At 43.8% G+C, this 22,046-nt stretch overlaps 1 protein-coding gene across 8 annotated transcripts in view; it reads right to left on the reverse strand.

Moving 5' to 3' along the window:
• The window catches only part of FAT3 (FAT atypical cadherin 3), a 327,577-nt gene that overhangs the window by 211,620 nt on the left and 93,911 nt on the right, over positions 1-22,046 (reverse strand). For all 8 annotated transcript variants that reach the window (XM_049823603.1, XM_049823600.1, XM_049823602.1 and 5 more), the window contains exon 2: positions 14,477-14,791. In XM_049823603.1, the coding sequence (XP_049679560.1) occupies positions 14,477-14,791 (315 nt within the window). The remainder of the gene's footprint in view (positions 1-14,476; positions 14,792-22,046) is intronic.

Below are 22,046 nucleotides of genomic sequence, written 5' to 3' on the forward strand. Positions count from 1 at the left end.
CCCAGAACAGACACAGCCTTTCCTCCCAGTTTTCTGTGCAAAATGGAGTTGGGCCATAAAGCCCCGCTACTGCTATGGTCATTTTTGGCTTAAACTGTGTTTGTTATGCATTAATAGATTTTCAATCCAGATCAGATCATCTCTTTTGAGCTCCTGGAGAACAACAGCCAGGGAATTTCACCACTCCGCTCCTTTGTCTGGACGATAACTTTGGAATAGCACCTTTACAGCTAACATTATCCTGAGTCAGAAAAATAAGATTATTTCTAGTCTGAATTTCTCTAACTTTACTCTCCACTGACTTTCATGCCTTTTATCTGTTAGATGAAAGAAAACTTTTGTCAGAAATCCTGTCCCCATGTAGGCACACACAAACTATGAAGGCATCACCTCTTAAACTTTTCTCGACAAATTATACAGCTGAATTTCTTCAGCTCCTCAATAGTAAGGTGGTACAAATTTTAGATTTTATAAGAGGTGATAGAAAACCCCACTGATGTGATTCTTTTCAGTAGATGGCTTGATGGAGGGTCCAGACATGCTTGAAAAGAGATGAGAATCTGGCTCTAAATGTTTGACTTCATCATTTAACAGTGAGTCCCACTGCCTACACAGAGAGGTAGCTGAAGAAAATTTAACATCTTAACTCTGGTACATGTGTCTACACACACACTGTTATTAACAAGACATCGGGTACCCAGATGCCTTCCCGGATCCTACCTTGGCTGTAGACAACAGGTCTCTCTCTAAATCCCCTCTACAAAACCCCTTGAGCTACAGTGTAGGAGGAAGGGATGAGGATGCTCCATTGGATATTCTATTTTTTAACTGTGGTGAAGAGAGTAGCCAGCTTTTCTAGAACATAAAGGAATTTCATCTTTCAGGAGCACAGCTGGACATCGTGTTTGAAAATTTCAGCCTTCCTAGGTGCCCCTGCCCTCGTATCCCAATGAAACCGCAGCTAAGCCCTTTATTGTATGATTGTCACTGTCTTTCTTTTTTCATGAAAATGGAAAAGAAGAGGAGAGCAGGGAAAAAACCTAAATTTATAAACATGCCATTAAAGGAAAAATAATAAAAAAAAAAATCCACTTTGAATGTTTTTGCTGAAAAATCCTTTATTTTAAAAAAATGCAAAAGAAATAAAGAAAAAGCAACTTGTGCAAAATTTGGGGAAAAAAATTAAATATTTTATGTATGTATACACATACACCTCAGAGAGCAGGTGTATGCTCTCTCTACAGAGAGAGATATAGATGTAGATATAGATGCAGGATATATATACCCTACATACAATTTGGGCAAATTTCTTGCACTCCGTCCCTTTCAGCTCTGCAAGATGCCAGGAGCTGCAGCCCCAGGACAAAGTCCACAGCACACAGGGTCACGCCGGCACCTTGCCAGCAAGGGACCGAACTGTCCACTCCTGGATTGTAAAAGCCTGGTGTCTACTCCTTCTCGCACCAACAGGGCCCAGGAACAAACTTAGCGCTGATCAATACCGCCTTGGTTTTCATGCCGCATCCCCATCTGCTTTTTCCCATCTGTTGTCTCAAGCTCCCCTTAAACTGTGAGCTTTTTGGTGTAGCAACCATCTTTTACTCCATTTATCCTGCCAAGCACAGCAGGATGCCGCCTCGTGACTGCAGCTACAAAGGTGCTACAATATTGCAAATAAATATTAAAAAAAAAAAAAAGTCATCCTTTCACCTACCAAAAGGCAGCACAGGTTTTGCTTTTCCTCACTGAGTTCTTAGTTCGGAATTATTTTTAATTACTAAATGAAGAAAAACAAAACAAAACAAACAAAAACCCCACAATCCCTCTTCCTTTTCTTGCAGGACTCAATGTGAAGAAATTAAGGTATCTTGAGGATACGTTTCTGGGTTGGTTTTTTTTTTTTTAACCCAAAGGCACTAAGAGATGAGGGTGACCATTCATGGTGGCAAAAGTGAAGTCCATGCAAATATATGACTGAAACAGTCTTGAACATAGAATATTTTCTGTGGGATGCAACTGTCTTTATACAGTCAGTTCAACAAAAAAAATATATTATTTTCTTCATGTTTCCATCTCTTTTCCTCATGTTTGTTTATAAGCCAAAATGACCTCTTTCTACACAGAAATTTTCTCTTCTCTGACATTTTTGTTTTCCCATTACATCTTTCATTATGTTCTCAGTGCTGCACTTTTGCTGTTAACAAAGCAGCCAGGTAAAGAGGTCAGGCTGATGCCTTGCAGGGTGTTTGTAAAATCCCAGCTATTCCGCACAATGTCTCCAAGCAGAAAGTAGAAACAGAAGTTTTGGAGGTGGAGAGGAAACCTCTTCCTGCAGGCTGGATGAATAAAAAGCCCTTGAGCTCCCCTCTCCTCAACACAAGGTAGCAGGAGGAGAGGTTGAACCAACAGATCGGAGCTGAGCTCACGAGTGGGAGGTGAAGCCCCTCCATCCAGCTGACCAAAGAGGAACTGTATCTAAATCCTGCCTGTTTGCCGCTCCGATGCCAGTCTGTGCATCACTCAGGAAAGGAGTCTGTCCTCAGCAAGCAAACCCAACTCAAGCTGAGGGGTTTCCACACATATAAATTCAGGTCATGTGCAGACTCACTGAGTCGAAGCTGCAGTTCGCCCCAGTAGACTACTTTAGAGTTAATTCTGGTCATGTGGTTGCTTTTTTTTTTTTTTTTTTTGCTTTAATACGTAACATTGCCTTAATCAGTTTGGATTACATTAAGTGTTACAAGAAAGAAATAAAAACCCCGAGAGAAATCCCCTAAGAAATTATAGACTTACTTGAAAAATATCTACAGCATCACGCATATCTAAGCTGTTAATACCATCTAACATTTTTCCATCCCTGCACCTACTTTGGGTAATCCTGTGTGTGTTTATTCTGTTTAATCAATCTAATTCACATCTACTCAATAAATTAAATTTAGCAACAATTATTTTTTGTGTCATTTGTAGTATCTTCCCAGGTCCTACCTCAAGAGCTGCCTCAGACACATAGAATAATAAGGAAAAAGAGACAAATCTCCATCCCTGGTTGCCTCTCCTAAAGGATCTCTCTGAATAATGTAAATGATGGGCACACAACATTTCTTCAGAGATTTAAAAAAAACCACCTTGTTCTCATGTTAACAAAAATAACTTTAACATCTTTGAGCAATGACAGCATCTTTCCATAATAATATCTTCTTAAAGAGAAGATGGTCAAATTCTCAGGCAGCACAAAACATATCATTCAGCTGAATCTGTAGCACCATAAGCACCTGTGCTTCTTTAAACAACTTCTTTTTTATACTGCACATTTTATTACATAGTGTCTGCGATTCAAATGAAGGTCAGAAAATACAAGCATATGGTGAACGGAAGCAAAATTAATTACAGCCAAAATATTCTCTTGCAGAGCAGACTTACATTTATCTTTTGGGTATTATGGCTACATTAAAAAAAAAGTGAATGTGCACTGCTGTTCATACACTGTTGGTAAGTTAAACTTCAGGAAATAATACTTAGTTTTCAAACCAATTCCCTTCAAGATCTGAAAAGCTACTTGCTAATTACCATACAAATAGATCACTGCAGCACAGATTCCTTGCACGTAACTCATCTGACAAAAACATGAAATTCCTCTCAGAAGGCAACAAACCCACAGTAGATCATGACATCAACTCATATTCATAGGATGCAACGAGTAAACATGTTCTTGCACAGAGTACAAGCAAATGTAATATTGAGAAAGAAAGAGTACGATTCTTGGGGAGTAGTGTGGGACTCCAGGGCTCTGGGTTTGCTTCCTTGCATCAGACAAGCTGCTCAGGGCTGCGCCTGCAGTAGGCTGATGGGGAAGGGGTTTGTTTCACCCACCCAAGAGACAAGAGTCAGCTCTGCCCTTACATCGCTTGGGAGGCTTCATCAGAGCCATCTACATCTCCTTGCCCCTGTGTGAAAACTGGAATGCTTCCTTGCCTGTGGGCAACCCAGGCTTGCCTTTGGGTGAGAGGAAAAGCAAGGGGAGGAAGGGTTGAAAGGCAGGGATTGGAAATGGTGGGGTAATTGGAAACAGGATAGGAAATAGGACATGAAATAGGCGCTACTGGGGCTCCCATGTGCCCAGATAACTTCTGCGCACATGGTAGGGAATGCCAGTGCCGAGTCAACCTTGCTTTTAAGGTTCAGCAGGGCAGGCTGGGCTGTGACTTAAGCCAGTAAGGCTTTGCACTGCATGTGGCCAGTGGCTTTGAAGGCAAATTAAGACCAAATCTTTATTATGGGCACAGAATGAGTTAGTCACTTCCTTTGCCTCAGTTCCCTGCTTGTTAAAAAAGGAACAACGGTGCTGATCTACCTTACCATACAGTGTTAAGGAGTTAGCTACCATGGGAGGAGAAACCACATATGTACACCAGGTGAGGAAGTACAGGCATCGCGGAATCCACATGGTGATCAATGTAAAAACAAGGTTACAAGAGCAGGGTCCATTATAGGGAGATGGTTTTTAAGATCTAACTTCAGAGCTCTGCAGAAAGCTTTGTATAACGTGAAAGCTGTGATTAGGGGGGTCTTCTGATATTTAATCCCCAGATACTGCTTTATTTTTATACATATAAGTCTCCTGTTAAATTAAGCTCTGTGTGTCTAGACATATGGCAATACGATCTGTACAATTATATAGATAAGGTCACATACTTAACTGGCAACAGGACTACTAACTTCAAAGACGTTGTGTCAATCTTCCCAGGAAGAGAAAAGTACTCTCATTAACATAAAGGAAAAGGAGAAAGAGAGGGGAGAGTAATTTAACAGAAAATAATTAGCTTTGGTTAGAACAGCATAACTCTAATGGAGATAGAAAGAAAAGGAAAAAGAACACAAATCTGCTGTTAACCTTGATTTTTGACCAGACCAGCTCAGCTGCACTGCAAGGTGACCAGGCTTTGGAGGCTTAGTAGGTGCTGACACAACCTCCTATGTGATGGAAGACAAAGAATTAATAGTTGGTGATTACTGACATCATGATGGCTTATGCAAACACACCTGTCTTCACAGTTGCCTTCTCTTTTTATTCCCATTTCCAAGCATTTCTTTTTTAATATTTACATGCAGCATAGATCAAACACATTGTCCCAGACAGGAAATATCTCCATCTTTTTTTGTTCATACCAAGGATTGGATGGAAACCAAGAGTAAAATATAGCTGCAGTCCTTGCTTTTAACTTCCAATCCATAAAGAGATATTAGAAAGTGCTCACACAATAATGTGAAGATACACTATTCAAGCCACTAAAAGTGCCTGTCCTAAGATGACAATATGAGTGTATTCATTGCAATGGAGCAAAAGGGAAAAACGCTGATTCAATATTGTCTGCTTGGGATTTGCAGGGTCCAACATCATAGGTATGTGTAGCATACTGATGGTTGAGCAAAAGGTAAATGCAAGTTACTTGATTGATTAAAAAGCAGTAAAAAATCAAAAGAAAACAAAAAGCAACTGCCCCCCCCCCCCCCGCCCCCCAAGCCTTCACCTCATCTGGGCTAATATCACATATTTAATCTCATCATGGCTAACTCATCAACCTAATTCCTCCTGCCAGAGTTCAGGCTTGGACCACAAGCAATTACTGTAACGCAGGGGCATTCACTGCTATTATCATAATAGTGTATGGAGGGATATGACAAGTATCCACAGCATATGCATTGTGAATACATTTAATGGGGCTGTGACTCGGTACTGGTGGTACAGTTTCACCCAATCATCTCAGTTATGCTTCTGTCATTGGTAATAATTCTTTCAAACGTATTTGGCTACCTGGAAGTGACTGCAACAGCCCTAATTACAAATTAGTGAGGGAATAGTGCAGCGTATGAAAAAAGTAGATGGTTTCTTGACCAGTTCTGACTAGTCATGGCTTCCGGGAATTTATGAATAGAGAAACAGGACTGACAGACAAGGTAGAAAAATTAGTTTCACAGCTAAGCTGATAGCCAATGCTAGTTCTGAATAGGACAGAAGATCTGCTCTGCTGATGTTTTTGAAAATATGAAATGACTGCTGTAATGTACAACAATGTAAATTTATGGGATTAACAGCAAAATCCTTGCTGTTCCGGAATGGGTGCTGGGGCAGGACAGGAGGAAGCTTTTTGATTATCAGGCAGTAACCTCCTCCATCAGCAAATACTGACTCATTGGCCCTCGCCACGCTGTTGCCCTTCAGACTTAAGTCTCTACGAGGCAAACGGGGAGTTCAGGTTAAAAACTGATGTTGCATTGAATAAGTGAAGACACAATGGTCCAGTCAAGGCAATGGGGATGCTCCTGAAGCTTCCTACTGTGAAAGAGGACTAAAAAGGTCATCATGGAGATGTAAAGAAAGGTTAAAATTTCTATAAGCCATGTTTAAATCTGCTGATTACAAAGAAATGGCATTTATGAGCAGTATTGTATCTTCTAATGCCATTTTAAAAGAGGCATTTGATACTGGAGACATCCAGCAATCTCAAGTGTATTCAGTGCTTCATGAATCAAAACCCACTGCTAGTAGAAATCAGGTCTGTTCAGGAGAGATGATAAAGCTGGATTTATTATTTTATTAATAGCAGCATTACTGTAGCCTCAACTAAGGTGACACAGCTCACACCTTTATCCCCTCCACAGATAACACATACAGAATAAGGAGGGAATCGCTGCCAGTGAGGAGGGAAGAGATGGGCTGACTGAGCTCACATTTTCTCATTTTCAGTGGAATCAGTGGTCTGGCACTAGACATACTTAATCTAAAAAAGTTTTATATTCCTCTTCATCCTACAATTTCAGAAGTGATGCTCCTCTTTCTTTTTATATGCCTATGAATACGTGACTCTGTGTGGATATCTATTAACACCGAGATGTCTGAAAAATCAATAGCTTGTATTTCCACAGCATATTTGATCTGCAAACTGTCTACTGTGAATTAATTTCCAGGACAATGGCATGAGGTAAGAAAATATTTCCACTTACACAGAAAAAGAAAAACAGTGAGGTTAGGTGACTCACTCAAAGTCAAAAGAACAGTTCATGTCACAGCTGGGCTGCAGCTCAGGAGTTAATTGAACATTTACGCCAGGGAATAAACATGCACTGGCAAGCAGATGGACTTGATGATTTACATCCTTCCCTCCCTGTTTGTTTTTTTTTTCTCTCTTTTTTTCTTAATTATTACTATTATTATTGTTATTATGACAAGTTCCTTGAGGCAGGAACTTTGTCTAGTAGGCTGTACAGTGCCTAGCAGGCTTTTAGGTCCCACTGCGATTAAGCATGTAACTCCAACATCCACGGTCCTTTGATTTGCTAGCTGCTAACCCTGGGCTCAGAACATTGGAAATATGATGTCTAGTAAAGAATGAGCCATCCCAAAGCAGAAATTAAAGCTTTTAAAGTGCTCAGAAGCTCAATTTTTAATAGTAGAGCATATTATAAAGAAGTCATTAAGAGCCATGCTTTTAAATAATATTGAAAAGTGAAAGAAAAGAGTAGATCATTTAGCATGTGTTGATACAACATGAATTACAGAAGGTAGAAGTCAGCTAATGTGCTAAGGGAACTACATTGTAAAAATCTGTTTTAGTTACGGATAGGTACAGATCAGTGATGGATATGTTGGGCTGGACTCTGCAACTGTTGCTGAACTCAGCATTTGTACAAACAGTGTTAGAGATCACAGAAGGAAGGGAAACCAATTCCTCAAGTTCACATTTGATTGATTGATGCGACCTAAAATCAATGGTTTCATCCTCTGCAAGGTCTCCTATGGTCTTGGAGAGGTCAGCTGAACTGCAGGGAGACTTACAGGATGGATGGCAGTGAGCATGGCGTGAACTGCACAGCCAGTTTACATCGCACACAGAGCTGCCAAACAGGACTCCAAAACCAACGCATGTGCAGGAGGTGCCACCAGGCACCCTGCAGAAGGAGCCTCCAGTGGGAGGGAGGTGATCTGCAACACCCTCAGAATTCAAGACATGCATTTCCCAATTTGATCACTATAGCAGCTAAAACGCACTCTGGAGGGAGGTGGCAGGTTAGACTACACAATCTAAACGACAAAAAAGCTAAAGGCCTTCATTTACAAAACATCAAAGATCTTATTTCAGAGGACGTTTATTAAGAGTTTAGCAGCATGCCAAACTGCAACATCAACTGTGATGTCAGGCAGGTGCCCCAATAATGCAGCCGACCCTCCATGATGGGGTGGGAGCTGGGAGAATCAGGGGTCAATGAACACAGAAAGCTGGCCATTCTTGAAGAACAGATTTTTTAAAAAAATGTAGCATGAAATGCCCCTTACCAGAGTGACAAACGGACTGAGGCAGTACTAAGGTTAGCTTGATATTGTTGATCCAAAGTCCCTTAGAAATATCATCAAAAAGTATTTTGTTTAATCTTTCCAAATGGTCTGGCATTTACCTTTAATTATTACATGGTGGAAGGTTTTAAATGCCCCTTGCTTTGCAGAATCAATGTATGTTAGTCTTTCTCCTCACCCAATGCAACCTGGGTTTAAACCCAAAAGATGCACAAGGCTGTAGTAGGGACTAAGTTGCCTCCACTTCCATTTGTTGTCCATATTGCCTTTTGCATCGCCTACAGTACAGCAGGAATGTTAATAACTGGATTAATAAGATCACTGAAGTTTGCCTCCCAGAGCAAGCTGTGTCCCCTTGAGATGGTATCTACCACAAAATCCCAGCAGAACTGACAAATTCTGGAGTATTTAACAGTCTTTGATCCTCTGCTGAAAAAAAAACAACCCACAACATGACAAACATGGGCCTTGGAGAACAAGAATTTCTCGCAGAGTTCCAAGAGTACTCTCCTGAATATATAAACCACTATCCTTTCTCTCTGCTCTCTGGCATACCTTTATTTCTGGGCTGAAAAGAGGCACTGGGTAGCCAGCAGCTATACTGCTGGCAACCTTCAGGACACAGTGCAGCAGCAGAGCACTGGATTTGGCTCACTCTGTGAGAGCAAAGAACATGTGTGGGGCTTTCTTGGGAGAAACCAGACAAAAGCATCCAGAAAAATCAGGATGTATGGCAGGAGGGTGGGGCAGTGCTTTAATACGGCAGGGCAAATGTGGCATTCAGCCCCAGCAGGATCCTATGCTGGCTGGCTTACTGAGTGCAAAAGCAAAGCCCAGCCTACTGAGAAGAGTAGCATTCATTTCAACTAAATTCTGACACTCACTAACCCCATATTAGCTTATATAAATATTAATACTTCTTCAGCATGAAAATATCCAGTCTCTTTCCAAATCTAGATGTAGATGTGACAGAAGCAGAATCACTGCTCTGGAAAGATGTACTGACCTACATATACTATTTCTAAACCTACCAGTGGATCTTGCCTTAAATACTGTAGCAAATACTATTTTGGGGGCCAGGGGTCTGCCTCTGTTTAAACAGTGCCAGCAAGAGACTAAGCAAGGTGTAACCGAATTTTTCAGACACACCAGCATAATTTTAGAGTAAATTCATTAACATCAATGTGCAAGAGAGTGAAATTTGGTCTGTTGGCATGTTAGTTAAAGTATCTCTTAATCTAATCTACATAAGACTGAAGAGAAGCTTACTGGGTTTGTCCAGTATATGTGCAACACTGAACAAAATAATGTAATGGTTTGAATTAAAATTCATTGTTTTCTTCGGAGCACAGGAAAGTAATAAATCAATGCAGTAAATTACCCCTGTGCTGTGCTGTGAAATTAACACCCATATACATGAAATAAAAATAAGAATTTATGACCCTAATCAATCAATTTCTTTTAATTAACTCCATTATCTGCTTTATTTACCTTCTTCCACAGGCCTCTCACCCCAAAATAACTCACTCAGCTTGGGGAGGCCATGGCACTTCCATGGGCTCGGCTGGGAGCCAACCGGCCCAGCCACCTCACCAGCAGCTCTGTCTTCCTCCTCTTCCTCCTTCTCAGCCCCATCTCATACCACCCGCCAAGGAGCAAAGTCCTGTGACCACGTGCTTCACCAAAGCAAGCCTGAACCCTCCCCAGCATAAAGTCAGGCTAAGAGGGAAACTCCTGGCTCCCCCAGCAGCCACACCAGGGTTTAGGCTGACCAGTGGCTGCTGGAGGTGCCAAGCACTGGGAAGACTTCCATTGCTGCTGGGTGCATGACGTGGCTGGGAAACCCTGTGCAGGGGATGCCCTTCCCTGCGATCACGTAACCTAGTGAGTCGCTTCAGCTATTTGAAAAACAAGTTACCTACCCCCCTCACAAAACTGTGCCTTGCAATACCTCTTGCCCACTATAAAGAAAAATCCTGATTTGCTCTCTTGGACCTGCTAAATTTAGGCAGCAGTCTCCACCAGTTTGCAGAACAAGGCTGCCTTGTTCTCAAGCACCAATGATTTATGGTTTCACACGTACTCATGGGCTACATTATTCACTTAGTGCTTGTATTTATGAATATCAGCTCATGAGATAGAAGTGCATGCTGAGGTGTAGGGTGACGCTCGGCTGTATGTTAGAAAAAATAATCCAGGTGAGAAAACAAAGACCTTCAAGGGAGGTTGCTCACACTGCCTTTGCGTACCCGTCCAGCTGCGCTCACGTTCCCCTCCTCCTCCCCTGGAGCACCCATATAAGCCCTAAATCCACAGAACCCCTGCCACCCATGGGCACTTGTGCTGCCGCAGCAAAGCCAGCCCCTGGCGAGAGCATGGGTTGCCTGGGGTGACTTCAGTGCCAAAATCTTGCTCTCAGCAGCTTCTTAGCAGCCCTTGGCTCCTGCAGGAGCAACTCTTCCTCTCTCTGAAATCTATACAGCAAATTGCAGGTGATAATCCTGAAAGGTCTGAAGACTGCCTTCAAACAGACCCAAATGCATGTGATGTATTTGCAGTTTGACAGTACCTAAAATAGCCACCCAGAGCTGTGCCAGTCTATAAAAATGTAGGAAGTGACAGGTTGTCTACTAAAAGGTTTCTTCTACCTACAGTCACAGCATACAAGGAGTATCATTCCTTCCACTATCCAGACAATATTTAAGATTGTAAGATTTGGCTGCAGTTATTGTCCTGTACGTGAACCTGGAATAAAACCTGGACTCCCTATGTCCCCGCTTGGTGCCTTGATCAGACGGCAACATGTGCAGCGGTACATATGCCTCCAGAAATCTGCATGACCTGCATGAGCTATAAAAGCATCTGAAAGTGAGCTCCAGAGGAAGGCAAACACAGCCATTGCTGAGCTCCAACGACCACTGAGGAGCATGAGACTGTGCAAAGGCAGAGGGGAACATGCCATGAGCAGGGTGCAGCAACACCCGGGGCATTCCTCTTTGTGATGAGAAGGACCATCCAAAAAGAAGATGGGGTTACCCACCTTACCCAGGCTGCAGATAACCGCATTTTCTGGAGTCAAGGCAAAAGTGTCTGAAACACCACCCACCCACGCACCAGACACACACTGTAAGCTATGACATGCCCTGTGCACTCTCTGTGCCCTGTGCATTTTGTAATAAACCCAACTTTGTTGGTATGAAGCACCAAGTCCTAAAAATAAGAGGGCACAGGAGGCCAAGGTTAGTAATGCCTTATTCTCCAGCAATAGGGGGAGATATCTTGCTGCAATATAGCCAGGTGATCTAAGGAAGTGATCTGTGAACCATGATCCATGCTCCTCTGCAGTGAAGAAAGCCAAACTCCTCTCTCTTACCTGTTTTCCTGAGCCTCTAAATAATCTGGGCTTAGGGATACTCATTTCTGGCTGCAAACCCAGTGAGAGGTTTAACCCTGAGCACTTTAGCAAAGCCCAATCAGTTGGGGATTGGAGAAACTTCTTAGTACCCTAAGAGCATCCGTATGCTGCAGCCGACTCTCCATCTCTAGTTGAGGCCAATTTCTGCCACCTCCCGTGAAAGGATGTAAAAAATGTGGGATGCTGCCTTCATGTTGCCTCTTAGCATCTGGTTAGTCACAGGAACGAGATGTCAGTTTGTTGGCACTGTTTAAACTTTCAAAGTGACACAGAAAATAAAAGACCCTCTTTCTCACAAATGACTGCTCTCCCCCAACGGCCAGAACATGCTTGCTCAACTCACGTATGTGGCAATTGCTGCATATTTGGGTTCACACTAAAGCTTTTCGTCTTGATTATAGAACACGGTGCCACATTTAGGGTGGCTGTGCAAACCACTACGTGAGTTAATGCTGTGCTGAATCCCAGCAAGCACACGGGGCCAGCATGCTACAAACCTCTTCTGCATGTACAGAAGTCACCTGTATAAAACAACCAGAGTGTAAAACGCTGGTTTAGAGAAACTAGTGCACTGCAGGGAGATGGCTGAAAGAAGCCTGGTCAGAGACCTCCAGGGGCACTCTCTAGGAAAATCCATTATGCTTTTATTCCTCAGACATCAGCATCCCGTTGGGAGAAAGCCTCCTGATGTTGAGGCCAAGCAGGCAGAGCTCACCACATGTTGATACTTTCTTTCCAACCGAGAACAAAGTCCTTGTGTTCAAAATGACAAACTTCCCTTTTGCGACAAGGCACCTCTGTGCACACATACTCTATCAGCCCCATCATTTTCAAAGGCAAAAACAAATTAAAAGAGGATGCCTTGCCCGGCTCTCACTGCTCTGCGCTTGGCATCGAGGTGGATAGAAGAGGACGGTTTATCCCCTCCATGACAAATCCCCAGCCAGCCAACAGCCAGGATGCTAACCGAACGCAACGGGGGACCTTTGGGGGTTGCCCAAGCAGCAACGTTACTCATCCTGAAGCCTTGAATTTCTCAGACAGCAATTTCCTCAGCGCAAAATGAAGACGAACCATCTCCAGTGTTAGCTGTGAGAAGGAAGATCTCCTTGTAAGGGAAAAGTATCCCTGCCCACAGCTCCCACAGGAGGAAGAGCTGCCCCACACAGTGTGCTACCAGGCTAGGGTGCTGCGGAACTGCAGCGCGCCCGGCTCCGGTCCTCGGCACAGCCTCACCGGTGCGGATAAGCCGTGTGGATAAGCGGAGCTGTGCCAAGCAGCTTGCTCTGCGGGAGGACCCGACGGGAGGGAAGCACAAGCATTAAACACTGCGGAGTCCTAACTCTGCTACTTTGCCCAGATGGGATTTAAGGGGTGGGGAGGGGGAGAAGGGATGCAGATGGAAGAGCCATCTTCGACCATTTCAAGTGTTAAAAATAAGTGAGATGTGTGCCTTAGGGCTCGGCAGATTGAACACAGTGATTATACATGCTTCATGATTCTTCACCTGGGCTTATGCCTGAAAAGATCCTGACCTCTTCTTATGCTACACATTGCAATAGGATTGCCCAGCCAAATGTTGAAAACCTATTTAGTGAATGTCATTTTCGTACACCAAATTAAAGATGTTCCCTCTCAGGTCTATTCCTTCTGTTTTTCTAGCTGTTTACAAATTTGCAGCAGACATAAATAAACTTTTTTTAAAAAAAATCAAAAGCCCAGAACAAAACAAGCATTACAACCAGCATGAGAGCTGTGTGAATCCTCTGAACTACTTTATCAAAGTAGCCTATTGCTGCAAAAGAGCCCCTCAACTATCTAGCTCCGGACTGTGCTGGAGGGTCCTCACCAGCCAAATAAAGAGCAAGGTATGGCCAGGTACACGCTGGAGCGAGGACCACCTGAAGCCAAGCACAGGCAGGCACCCAGCAGAGCATCCACAACCTCAGGATATGTCTCCTGGGGCAATTTCTTCATCAACCAGGGACCGGGGATGCTTAGTTCATCAAGACACCAAGGGCATAGAGATGTGCAGAGCCAGTCGGCACAGGCGCAAATGCTCCGCCGCAGCAGGGCCAGGCCAGATAACGGCAGCACTTTAACTTAAAACCATATCTGCGACACTGCACCCACAGGCTACATCCCCAGCTGTTACAAATCAATGCAAACACATCCACTTTTTTTTTTGTTTTTAAAGGCCAGAGGGACTTTTAGATTATCTAAACCGTCTTTTTGTATAAAACAAGCTGTAGAATTACATCCAGCTACTGTATCGTGGAGCCTAACTGCATGTGCTGGACAATTGTCATGACACTCACTTCAGCGGTGACACGCCGGCTTACAAAGGACAAGATGCCGCTCTATAAATTGCAACAGCTTGAATCTGCTTCCTAGTATTGCTCTGCAGACTCAGTGTAGCAAAGTCTCATCCCTGTAGGCACAGGGAAGAGGCAACAGCCAGAAGCTATCTGGTGACCTACAGAAGAGCAATTGCTGCAGCAGCACATCTGCAGCACGTCATCTGCCAGTGCGTTCACATACCGATGCAAAAGAGGATGCTTTAGACACATACAAGATGCTTTAGACACATAACTAACCAGAAAACAGAGGTTTGGAAAGCAATGCAACACCAGCAGATCCTGAAGGGGAGAAAGCTGAATAATATTTAAATTGCGTATTCCCACCACTGTAAGGCAGCAGGATTTCGTTACCTGTTTTGGGATTGATTACAAAGAAGTTCTGGGGATTTCCACTTGTAATCCGGTAAGTCAGTTTTTCACTAGTGCTGGAGTCAGGGTCCTGGGCTTGGATCTGAATGACAGATACATCCTTCGGGGAGTTTTCCATGACAGCTGGGTAATAGATAGGTTCAGAGGTGAGGGGGGCATTGTCATTTACATCCTCCACTTCAATGTAGACTTCGATGGTAGTGTAGAGTGGGACGACACCATGATCAGTCGCATACACTGTCAACCAGTAGGATTTGGTCGTCTCCCGGTCAAGAATATCTGCTGTGTAGATAACTCCTGCAGAAAAACAGCAAGCAGAGGATCTCAGGAATAGAATCAATGAAACATCACATCTATTTAGATTTGGCTGTACTACAGAACTGTGTTCAGCATATAACAAACGCTCCACCCTTAGAAAAATTAAAGTTGTGCATAAAATGAAAACAGGAACTTGGGCACTGTTCCCCGAACCCAACATATGGGTTGCTCAACACCTCAATCCTTTGTCCCAAGAAATTCGTGTGGGATGTAAAAAAGATGGATTTTTGTAAGTGTCCTAATGTCATAGCCAATTTTTTGCCGGGACTGCAGCTGGCAGAGAAACAGAAAAGACACCATCATTTTATGCTGGTGATAGGAACTTGTATAAACCTTGGTAGACAGGGATATCACCATTGATCATGAATTGCACAAAGTGGTTTCTCTTTTCAAACTCCTGCCAGTGCCCTTGCTAAAGAAGAAAACCTAGGTGGCAGTTTAAAATAAATCCAATCAAGTTCAGAAAATAGATGGTAAATTTAATAATAAGATCACTTATAGCACTACAGCAAAATCCTGGATAACAAGCAATCAAAAGCTCACATAGCAGAAGCTCTTAGACAACCTGTATGTCCTCTTTTAGCACGGAGAAAGGAAGGGTTTGGCCACTCTACCTGGTTTAACATCAGCTGTTTTCCTACCTGGTCCTAAGAAACCATGAGAGAAAGTGTGTTTCTATATAAAAGAGCTGCAGAGAGGCATGGCACCCACCACTGCATTGAAGCACCACCCCCACTCCTGCATGGTCCCTGCCATGAAGGACTTCCATCAACCTCATTTCTGCCTTAAGTGATTTAGAAATCTATCCTGCTCCTGGAATGAATACCAGAACTATGAAGACAACAGGTAAAAACATATATAGGGCCCGTAAAACAGAAACACCTCCGAGCACTGGAAGACCCGCTCACATTTGTGTAATCCAAACCTTCACTGACTTGAGCACTGAACACAAAAGCACAGAGGAACAAATACACCAATACTACACACACAACCGCGCCAGCATCAAAATAAGTAAATGCACTTTCCCACCATTTCTGTGACGCATATACCAAGAACATTTTCCTTTCCTAATACAGCATTGTTAAATCTTGGGTTACACAAAAATACAGCGGATCTCGAGCTTGAGATATACTAAAAAGGACAGTTTGCAGATGTTGTGGTTTAAGCCCAGCCAGTAACAAAGTACCACAGAGCCACTCACTCACTCCTCCCCCCACGTGTCTTGATGGGATGAAGAAAAAATATAAAGGCAGGCTCGTGGGTTGAGACAAGGACGGGGAGGGATCACTCTCCACCTATGATCACGTGCAAAAGACAGGCTCAACGTGGGGAAGAAACAAAATCAATTTAATTTACTACAAATCAAACCAAACCAAGGATATTAGGAAATAAAACCAAACCTTACAACACCTTCCCCCCCACCCTTCCCTCCTTCCCGGCTCAACCCCACTCCCGGTTCTCTCTCCCTCCTCCCCTCCAGCGCCACAGGGGGACAGGGAATGGGGGTTGGGGTCGGTTCCTCACACGTTGTCTTTGCCGCTCCTTCCTCCTCAGGGGCAGGACTCCACACTCGTCCCCTGCTCCACCGTGGGGTCCCTCCCGCATGAGGCAGTCCTTCCCAAACTTCTCCAGCGTGGGTCCTTCCCACGGGCTGCAGTACTTCAGGCACAGCCTGCTGCAGCGCGGGCTTTCCCATGGAGTCCTGGCCATCTTGGGGTCCTCTGCTCCCCCGGGGGCTGCCCTCCCTCCCTGGTCTGGGGGGACACGGCCTGCCGCCCGGTCTCCCCACGGGCTGGGGGGGCATCCCCTCCTCCCCCGCTCCTCCTCCCCTCCTTCCTCCCTGACCTCGGTACCCGCAGAGGGGTTCCTCTCCCATCCCAATCCCCTACTCCCTGCAGGTTCCCCTCTTCACTCTGCTCTCCCAGAGGCACGACCGCCCTCACGGACGGGCTCGGCCTGGGCCAGCGGCGGGGCCGGCTCCCACCCGCCGAAGCTTCCGGCAGCTTTGAGCAGCAGCCGCCCCGGCGGCCCCTGCCCTGCTACCAAAACCCCGCCACACACACCCAAAGCAGCAGACCATCAAGTCATGTCATTAGTAGATGGAAACTGGTGGAGAAGTTGCAGGGGAAGAAGGAACAAGAGAAACCTAAATTTATTGTCAGATGTGCTTAATGCTACTTAGGACAACATTATCAGTTAATCACTGAGGAAAGAGGTGTTCCAAAACCAGCACCAATAATGGATATGTGGGTCTTTTGGCTTTTTTTAAGTATCAGACTGCACTGAAGGTTCCTATGACAGCCTGAAGTCTTGGAAAAGCTGTGAAGACACTGGAATAGGCAGAGAGGTGTTCCTGGCAGGCTTTGGGCACTGCTAAGGAAGGTGCAGGCTCGGGGCTCAGCCACTCTGCAGAGCACGGGCTGCCACGAAGGGATCCTCCTCACCAGTCCTACCAGCAATCCTTCTTAATGAAGTATGTGAAGTTCAGAAGTAATTTATCTGCATTATTCCTCAGTCTTACAAGTTATGCATCAAATCTGGCTTTTTAAATTATACCAGCAATTAATCCCTTTATGACACTGGATTCAGACAAGACCTTTGGTTTAAAAGTCTATTCCATTTCTTGAAGAGCAGCCATGAATATGATGGCCCTGTGCTCCTGAGACATCCGCAGAACGGATGGATTTGATGGCATGATAGAGCTTCTGATGTCTAACACTATGAACAGCCTTGGTGCCAACCTCCCTAGAGATTTCACAGCAGAACACATCCTATACTGAAGTTTACTGGCAAACTTACTAAACTGCCTTTATGAGGGGTAGCAGCAAGAGGCGAATGATGTAACTTCTGACCTAAGCGACCACCACCCCAGGCATAAGACAGAGAAGCCCACCGAGCAAGAAGGGATGCTGCCTGTCCCCAAGGAGTCAGGTCCTGGCTTCCGACATCCCCCGTCCACCTCTGCTCTGGGCAGGAGGCAGCACAGAACTCACCACACAGTTACAGAGATGCCTGATGTACTTGCTTACAGGATACATCCTTTTTTAAAAATTTTCTAAGTAATTTTTTCAAGTTTGAGATTTTTTGATTATGTTTTTTAATGCTAGTTTTAACGGACAAGTATTTTCCTATGATTTGATCAACCATATAGTGAGGAAGGGGAAAGGAGCAGTAGCAATTCCAGCCATGTATGGGCTTAGGTCTTTTTCTAGTAACATCAGATCCATGTCCTTCTCGCTCAGATATATTATTCACCCAACAAAGGTGAGAAACATAGCACTGGAGGACAAAGGCAGAGTGTATTCTAAATATTCTTGTCAGCAGCAGCTTGTGCTACATAATGACTTTCTGTAGAAACATGGGTGAAATATGTAGTGAACTGTGATGAGAATGCCTAGAAGTCCAGAAGAGAAATTACATTGCAGGGATGAGAAGAGCCCATAATAAATGACAACCTGTGGAAATAAATAAATAAAATAAAATCCAAGTGGGCAAGGATGAGGCAAAGAATGATGAACATTAGCAGCCCTAGAGATGTAGATTTATTCAGAAGACAAGAAGAATTATTTTGGTTCTTTAAACAAAATTTGAAATAAGTAGGGTTTTCCCCCAGTGAGAGCAACAGAAGGTTTTAGCAGATTAACCTCTGTTTATGAAGCTGAATTTCACCAATACTGAGCTGATAATAAATCTATCTTCTGAGTAATTCTTTCACTTTATTACTCCTGGCAACAGTTACTTTCCATTTCTGTATTTCAGAGGGAAAGGATCATTGAACAAGTGTTAGCAACTGCCAACGGGTCTGCTACACTGGTTCTTCTTTTTACTTTTGATTTATTAAAAGGTCCCAGATATAAATTAATTCCTTTTGCTCAATATGTCTTGTCATTTCACCTGTCACCACCACACAGCAGCTTGATAAATAAGAAGAAGGTCTTTGTTCACTTTCAGGTTTTCCACGTGGAAACCCTCCCGTTGCCCTGGGAAAGCTTTCTACCACGCTTTTGAATTTCCTGCACAAAGTGCCTCCTTGCTGTCTATCCAAATATGGGTCTAAAGTTAGTACCCACAAGAATACACATGCTGCACAAATATTTAATCAATCTCTAAGTAGGTATGGGTGGACATCCAGATGGATGTCAAATGTCATCTTCATATGAGGTGTTAACTCTGAAGACTAATGATGACACTTGACTATCAGCACTGCTTCTTCATCACTATGGCAGGAAAGCAAAAATGCTGATAGAGCTGGCATCAGGAACTGCAAAGTATTTCCTGGGGCAGTCCATAGGTAGGCTCTGACTCACTTTAGCTGATTGAAAGTATGGGAAAGGCCAAGAATGTCCCTGGATAAGAGCACAACAGATTCAGAAGAGACCTCACTTACTTCAAAGCTTATAGATATTAATAGATACTAAAGAAAGACAAAGCTTTGTTTTCAGGGCCAGCAGAGAAGAGGGGAGGAGAGGCTTTTCTTTGACAGCTTTTGTGGTACACTCTTCCCAGCTGCCTGCTAATTAGAAAAGAAACATGAACAAGGTAATGATGCCTGAGCTAAACAAATCAAGAAGTAAGAAGAAACACCAGCAGAGATCCTGAAAATCTCAAAGTGATTAAAAAAGAAAAAGTTCCAAGATTTTGCAGACGCATTTCTGAACAAGACAGAAAAACAGATGTTCCCATCCACTGAGACGCTACACCACGGAGGCACTACTGCATTTCTACATGAGGCAGCTGAAATCCAACCGAGCAGTCTGTAAGCCAGCTCTTTATGTTGCCCTCGGCCAGATTTTGCAGTATCCCTGAAGGACTGAAGCCAGCATTTCCTCAGGCCCAGGGCAGCCTTCGAAATAAAGCCAGCCATCAATCCAAAAAAGCGGAGCCACCGATATGCTTGCCACTGCATTCCTCCAAGTACATTTGCCCCATGCGATTCGCCAAGCACCACGTGCATTACAGACACTATAAGTGAAAAATAACAACAGAGTGCATTAATCTCTGATTAAAATCCTGGGCGCATTTATATGTAAATTAAGTGCAGCCCTTGGGCTTGGCAATGTGCCAGCAATGCGAAGGTTGTGTGCTTGTTTCTCTTAAAGGCTTGTTTTCCTTCTTTCCCCAGGAAAATAATGGGATAATTTTTTGCTGTATGGCTCCTGCAAGTGGCACACGGTGAGATGCTGCATTATGAAGGGTGAAGGCAAAAAAAATAGGAGTGAGAAGCTAGTGGATATTAAAGTGGACAAAGAATGGACAAACTGGATTTGCTTCCTGCCTCTCCCACCAATTTGCTGCACATCTTTCAGCAGACCCTTCCAAATGACACGGTCCACTCAAAAATTATCTCAAAGTTATGTATTTACTATAGTCATGAGAAACTCGAAAGGCTCTTAAAACAAAAAGAGATTAGAGAAAAGCATTATTTCTTTCCTCACCTCTTTTTTGCCCCCTGTTTGTTTACCTTACGTGTTTGACAGTACTTTGTGTATAGGTCGCGTGATGAATGGACCTGCCACAGCTCTGCAACAGAGTGTTTACTGGAGCTGTCAGCCCGGGTGTTTACATAGGTGCCCATCGCCATGGATATCTGCTTTGCACATACGTTCCTCCTAAAAGTCAGATCATCCTTCATGAATACTCTCAATAGAGCAAACACTGAAAGGAGTTCAATTCTGGTTAGTTTTTTTCAAGGCAAGATTAAAAGACAACTTGGTGGTCTGTAAGAAGCTGGGCGAGGAAAAGACAGAGGAGAGTAATGAGGCTCTTTAATATAGCTGAGAAAAGCAAATCAAGGTCTGATGGCTGAGAGTCAATGGCAGAAAAAGGAGAGTGCAAATACTCAGCACGGAGGATATCTGGCAGGAGCAACTGCTTGCCAGGGACGGGCCAGAATCTCCCATCATTTGGCATCTTGGTACTAGGACAAGACAGTATAACCTATTCTCCTACCCAAGTTATTGGCCTAGATGCAAAAAATAGTGTAGCATGTGATTTTGCTGAGCGACTCGGTAGCCTGTGTTATAAAAGTTGCCAGTGTAAGCAGTCAATACTCTTAGTTTCAGTAAATGATGAATAAGATGCAGGGAGGTTCCTGCACAGACAGAAAGAGGACTGACTTGGAAGTATCCGCTACTCTTCCAAAAATTTCTATCACGTGTTAAGTGTTACAGAAAATCCCTTAATTTTCTCCTTTTCAAAATACTGCAGAGGTTTTGCAGTGGGACATCCTGCTTAATACCATCAGCTCTTCTCAGTCATTCAGTTGAGAAGAGCCTCAATGACAAGATGTTGCTTGTTCTTCCCATCTCTTTTCAGGAATATGAGGTAATTGCACAAATCTGCATCTCAGACTGGGAAATTAGGAAAAGCCGGATAAAGTGAACAGCCCGCTTATTCCCAAAGCCTGACCCAGGAGGGGCCATAGAGGAGGGCAGGAGGAGTGGGAGGCAGCAAAGGCAGAGCCTGTCCTCAGCACAAGCTGCAGCGCGGGATGGAGGTGACACTATGGCAGCACACCCCCAGATGATCCCAGCTGTCAGACTGTGGCATGCCCCTTCCCACTCAAAGCCAGCTCCTTGCTAGTACAAATGCTAGATACAGTGGTTAAAGTAGCTATAAAAATATTTAATCTTTAAGATGACTGAAGGACTAAGAGTGATGGATGCACCTTCCTGACTCCAGTCCCCAGGGCACCTGCAAACTCACCCTCAATATGTGCAAGGGCCACGTCAGCTTCTGCCATACGAAGTGCTACAAAAATGCATTTCCAGAGCCCTAAGTCTGCCTCTCCCTCCTCCAGCTTCAAAACAAAGCGGCTCAGTGCAAAACAGCTACAAAGCAGAAGCTGGTTTGTCCCCAAATTAAAACGACAGGAATGAGGCAGAGTCAGGAATGCCTACTGACAGAGAAGAACTCAGGGCTCTGTTTCATCCCTCAAATTCAAAGGAAGAAAAGAAAAATCAGTGATTCTGAAATGCTACTAATTATTCATGACCCTCATCAAAGACTGCGCCAGTCATGGCAGTAAACACAACACCTTGCTTGTCGCTGAGCTGTCAGCCAAAGGTCCTTGCTTGCATTGCCTTGCTAGGAAAAAAATAATAAATAAACGCACCTTTAGAAGAAAACAGTTGAAGAATGATTTTTTTTTTTTTTTTTTTTTTTTTTCCCCAAAACTTGTCGTTCTAAAATACAGAGGGGAAGAGTTTACACACACCTCATCTGTCCCCACTGA

Source organism: Accipiter gentilis, chromosome 19 (genome assembly GCF_929443795.1).
Source record: "Accipiter gentilis chromosome 19, bAccGen1.1, whole genome shotgun sequence".
NCBI lineage: Eukaryota > Metazoa > Chordata > Aves > Accipitriformes > Accipitridae > Astur > Astur gentilis.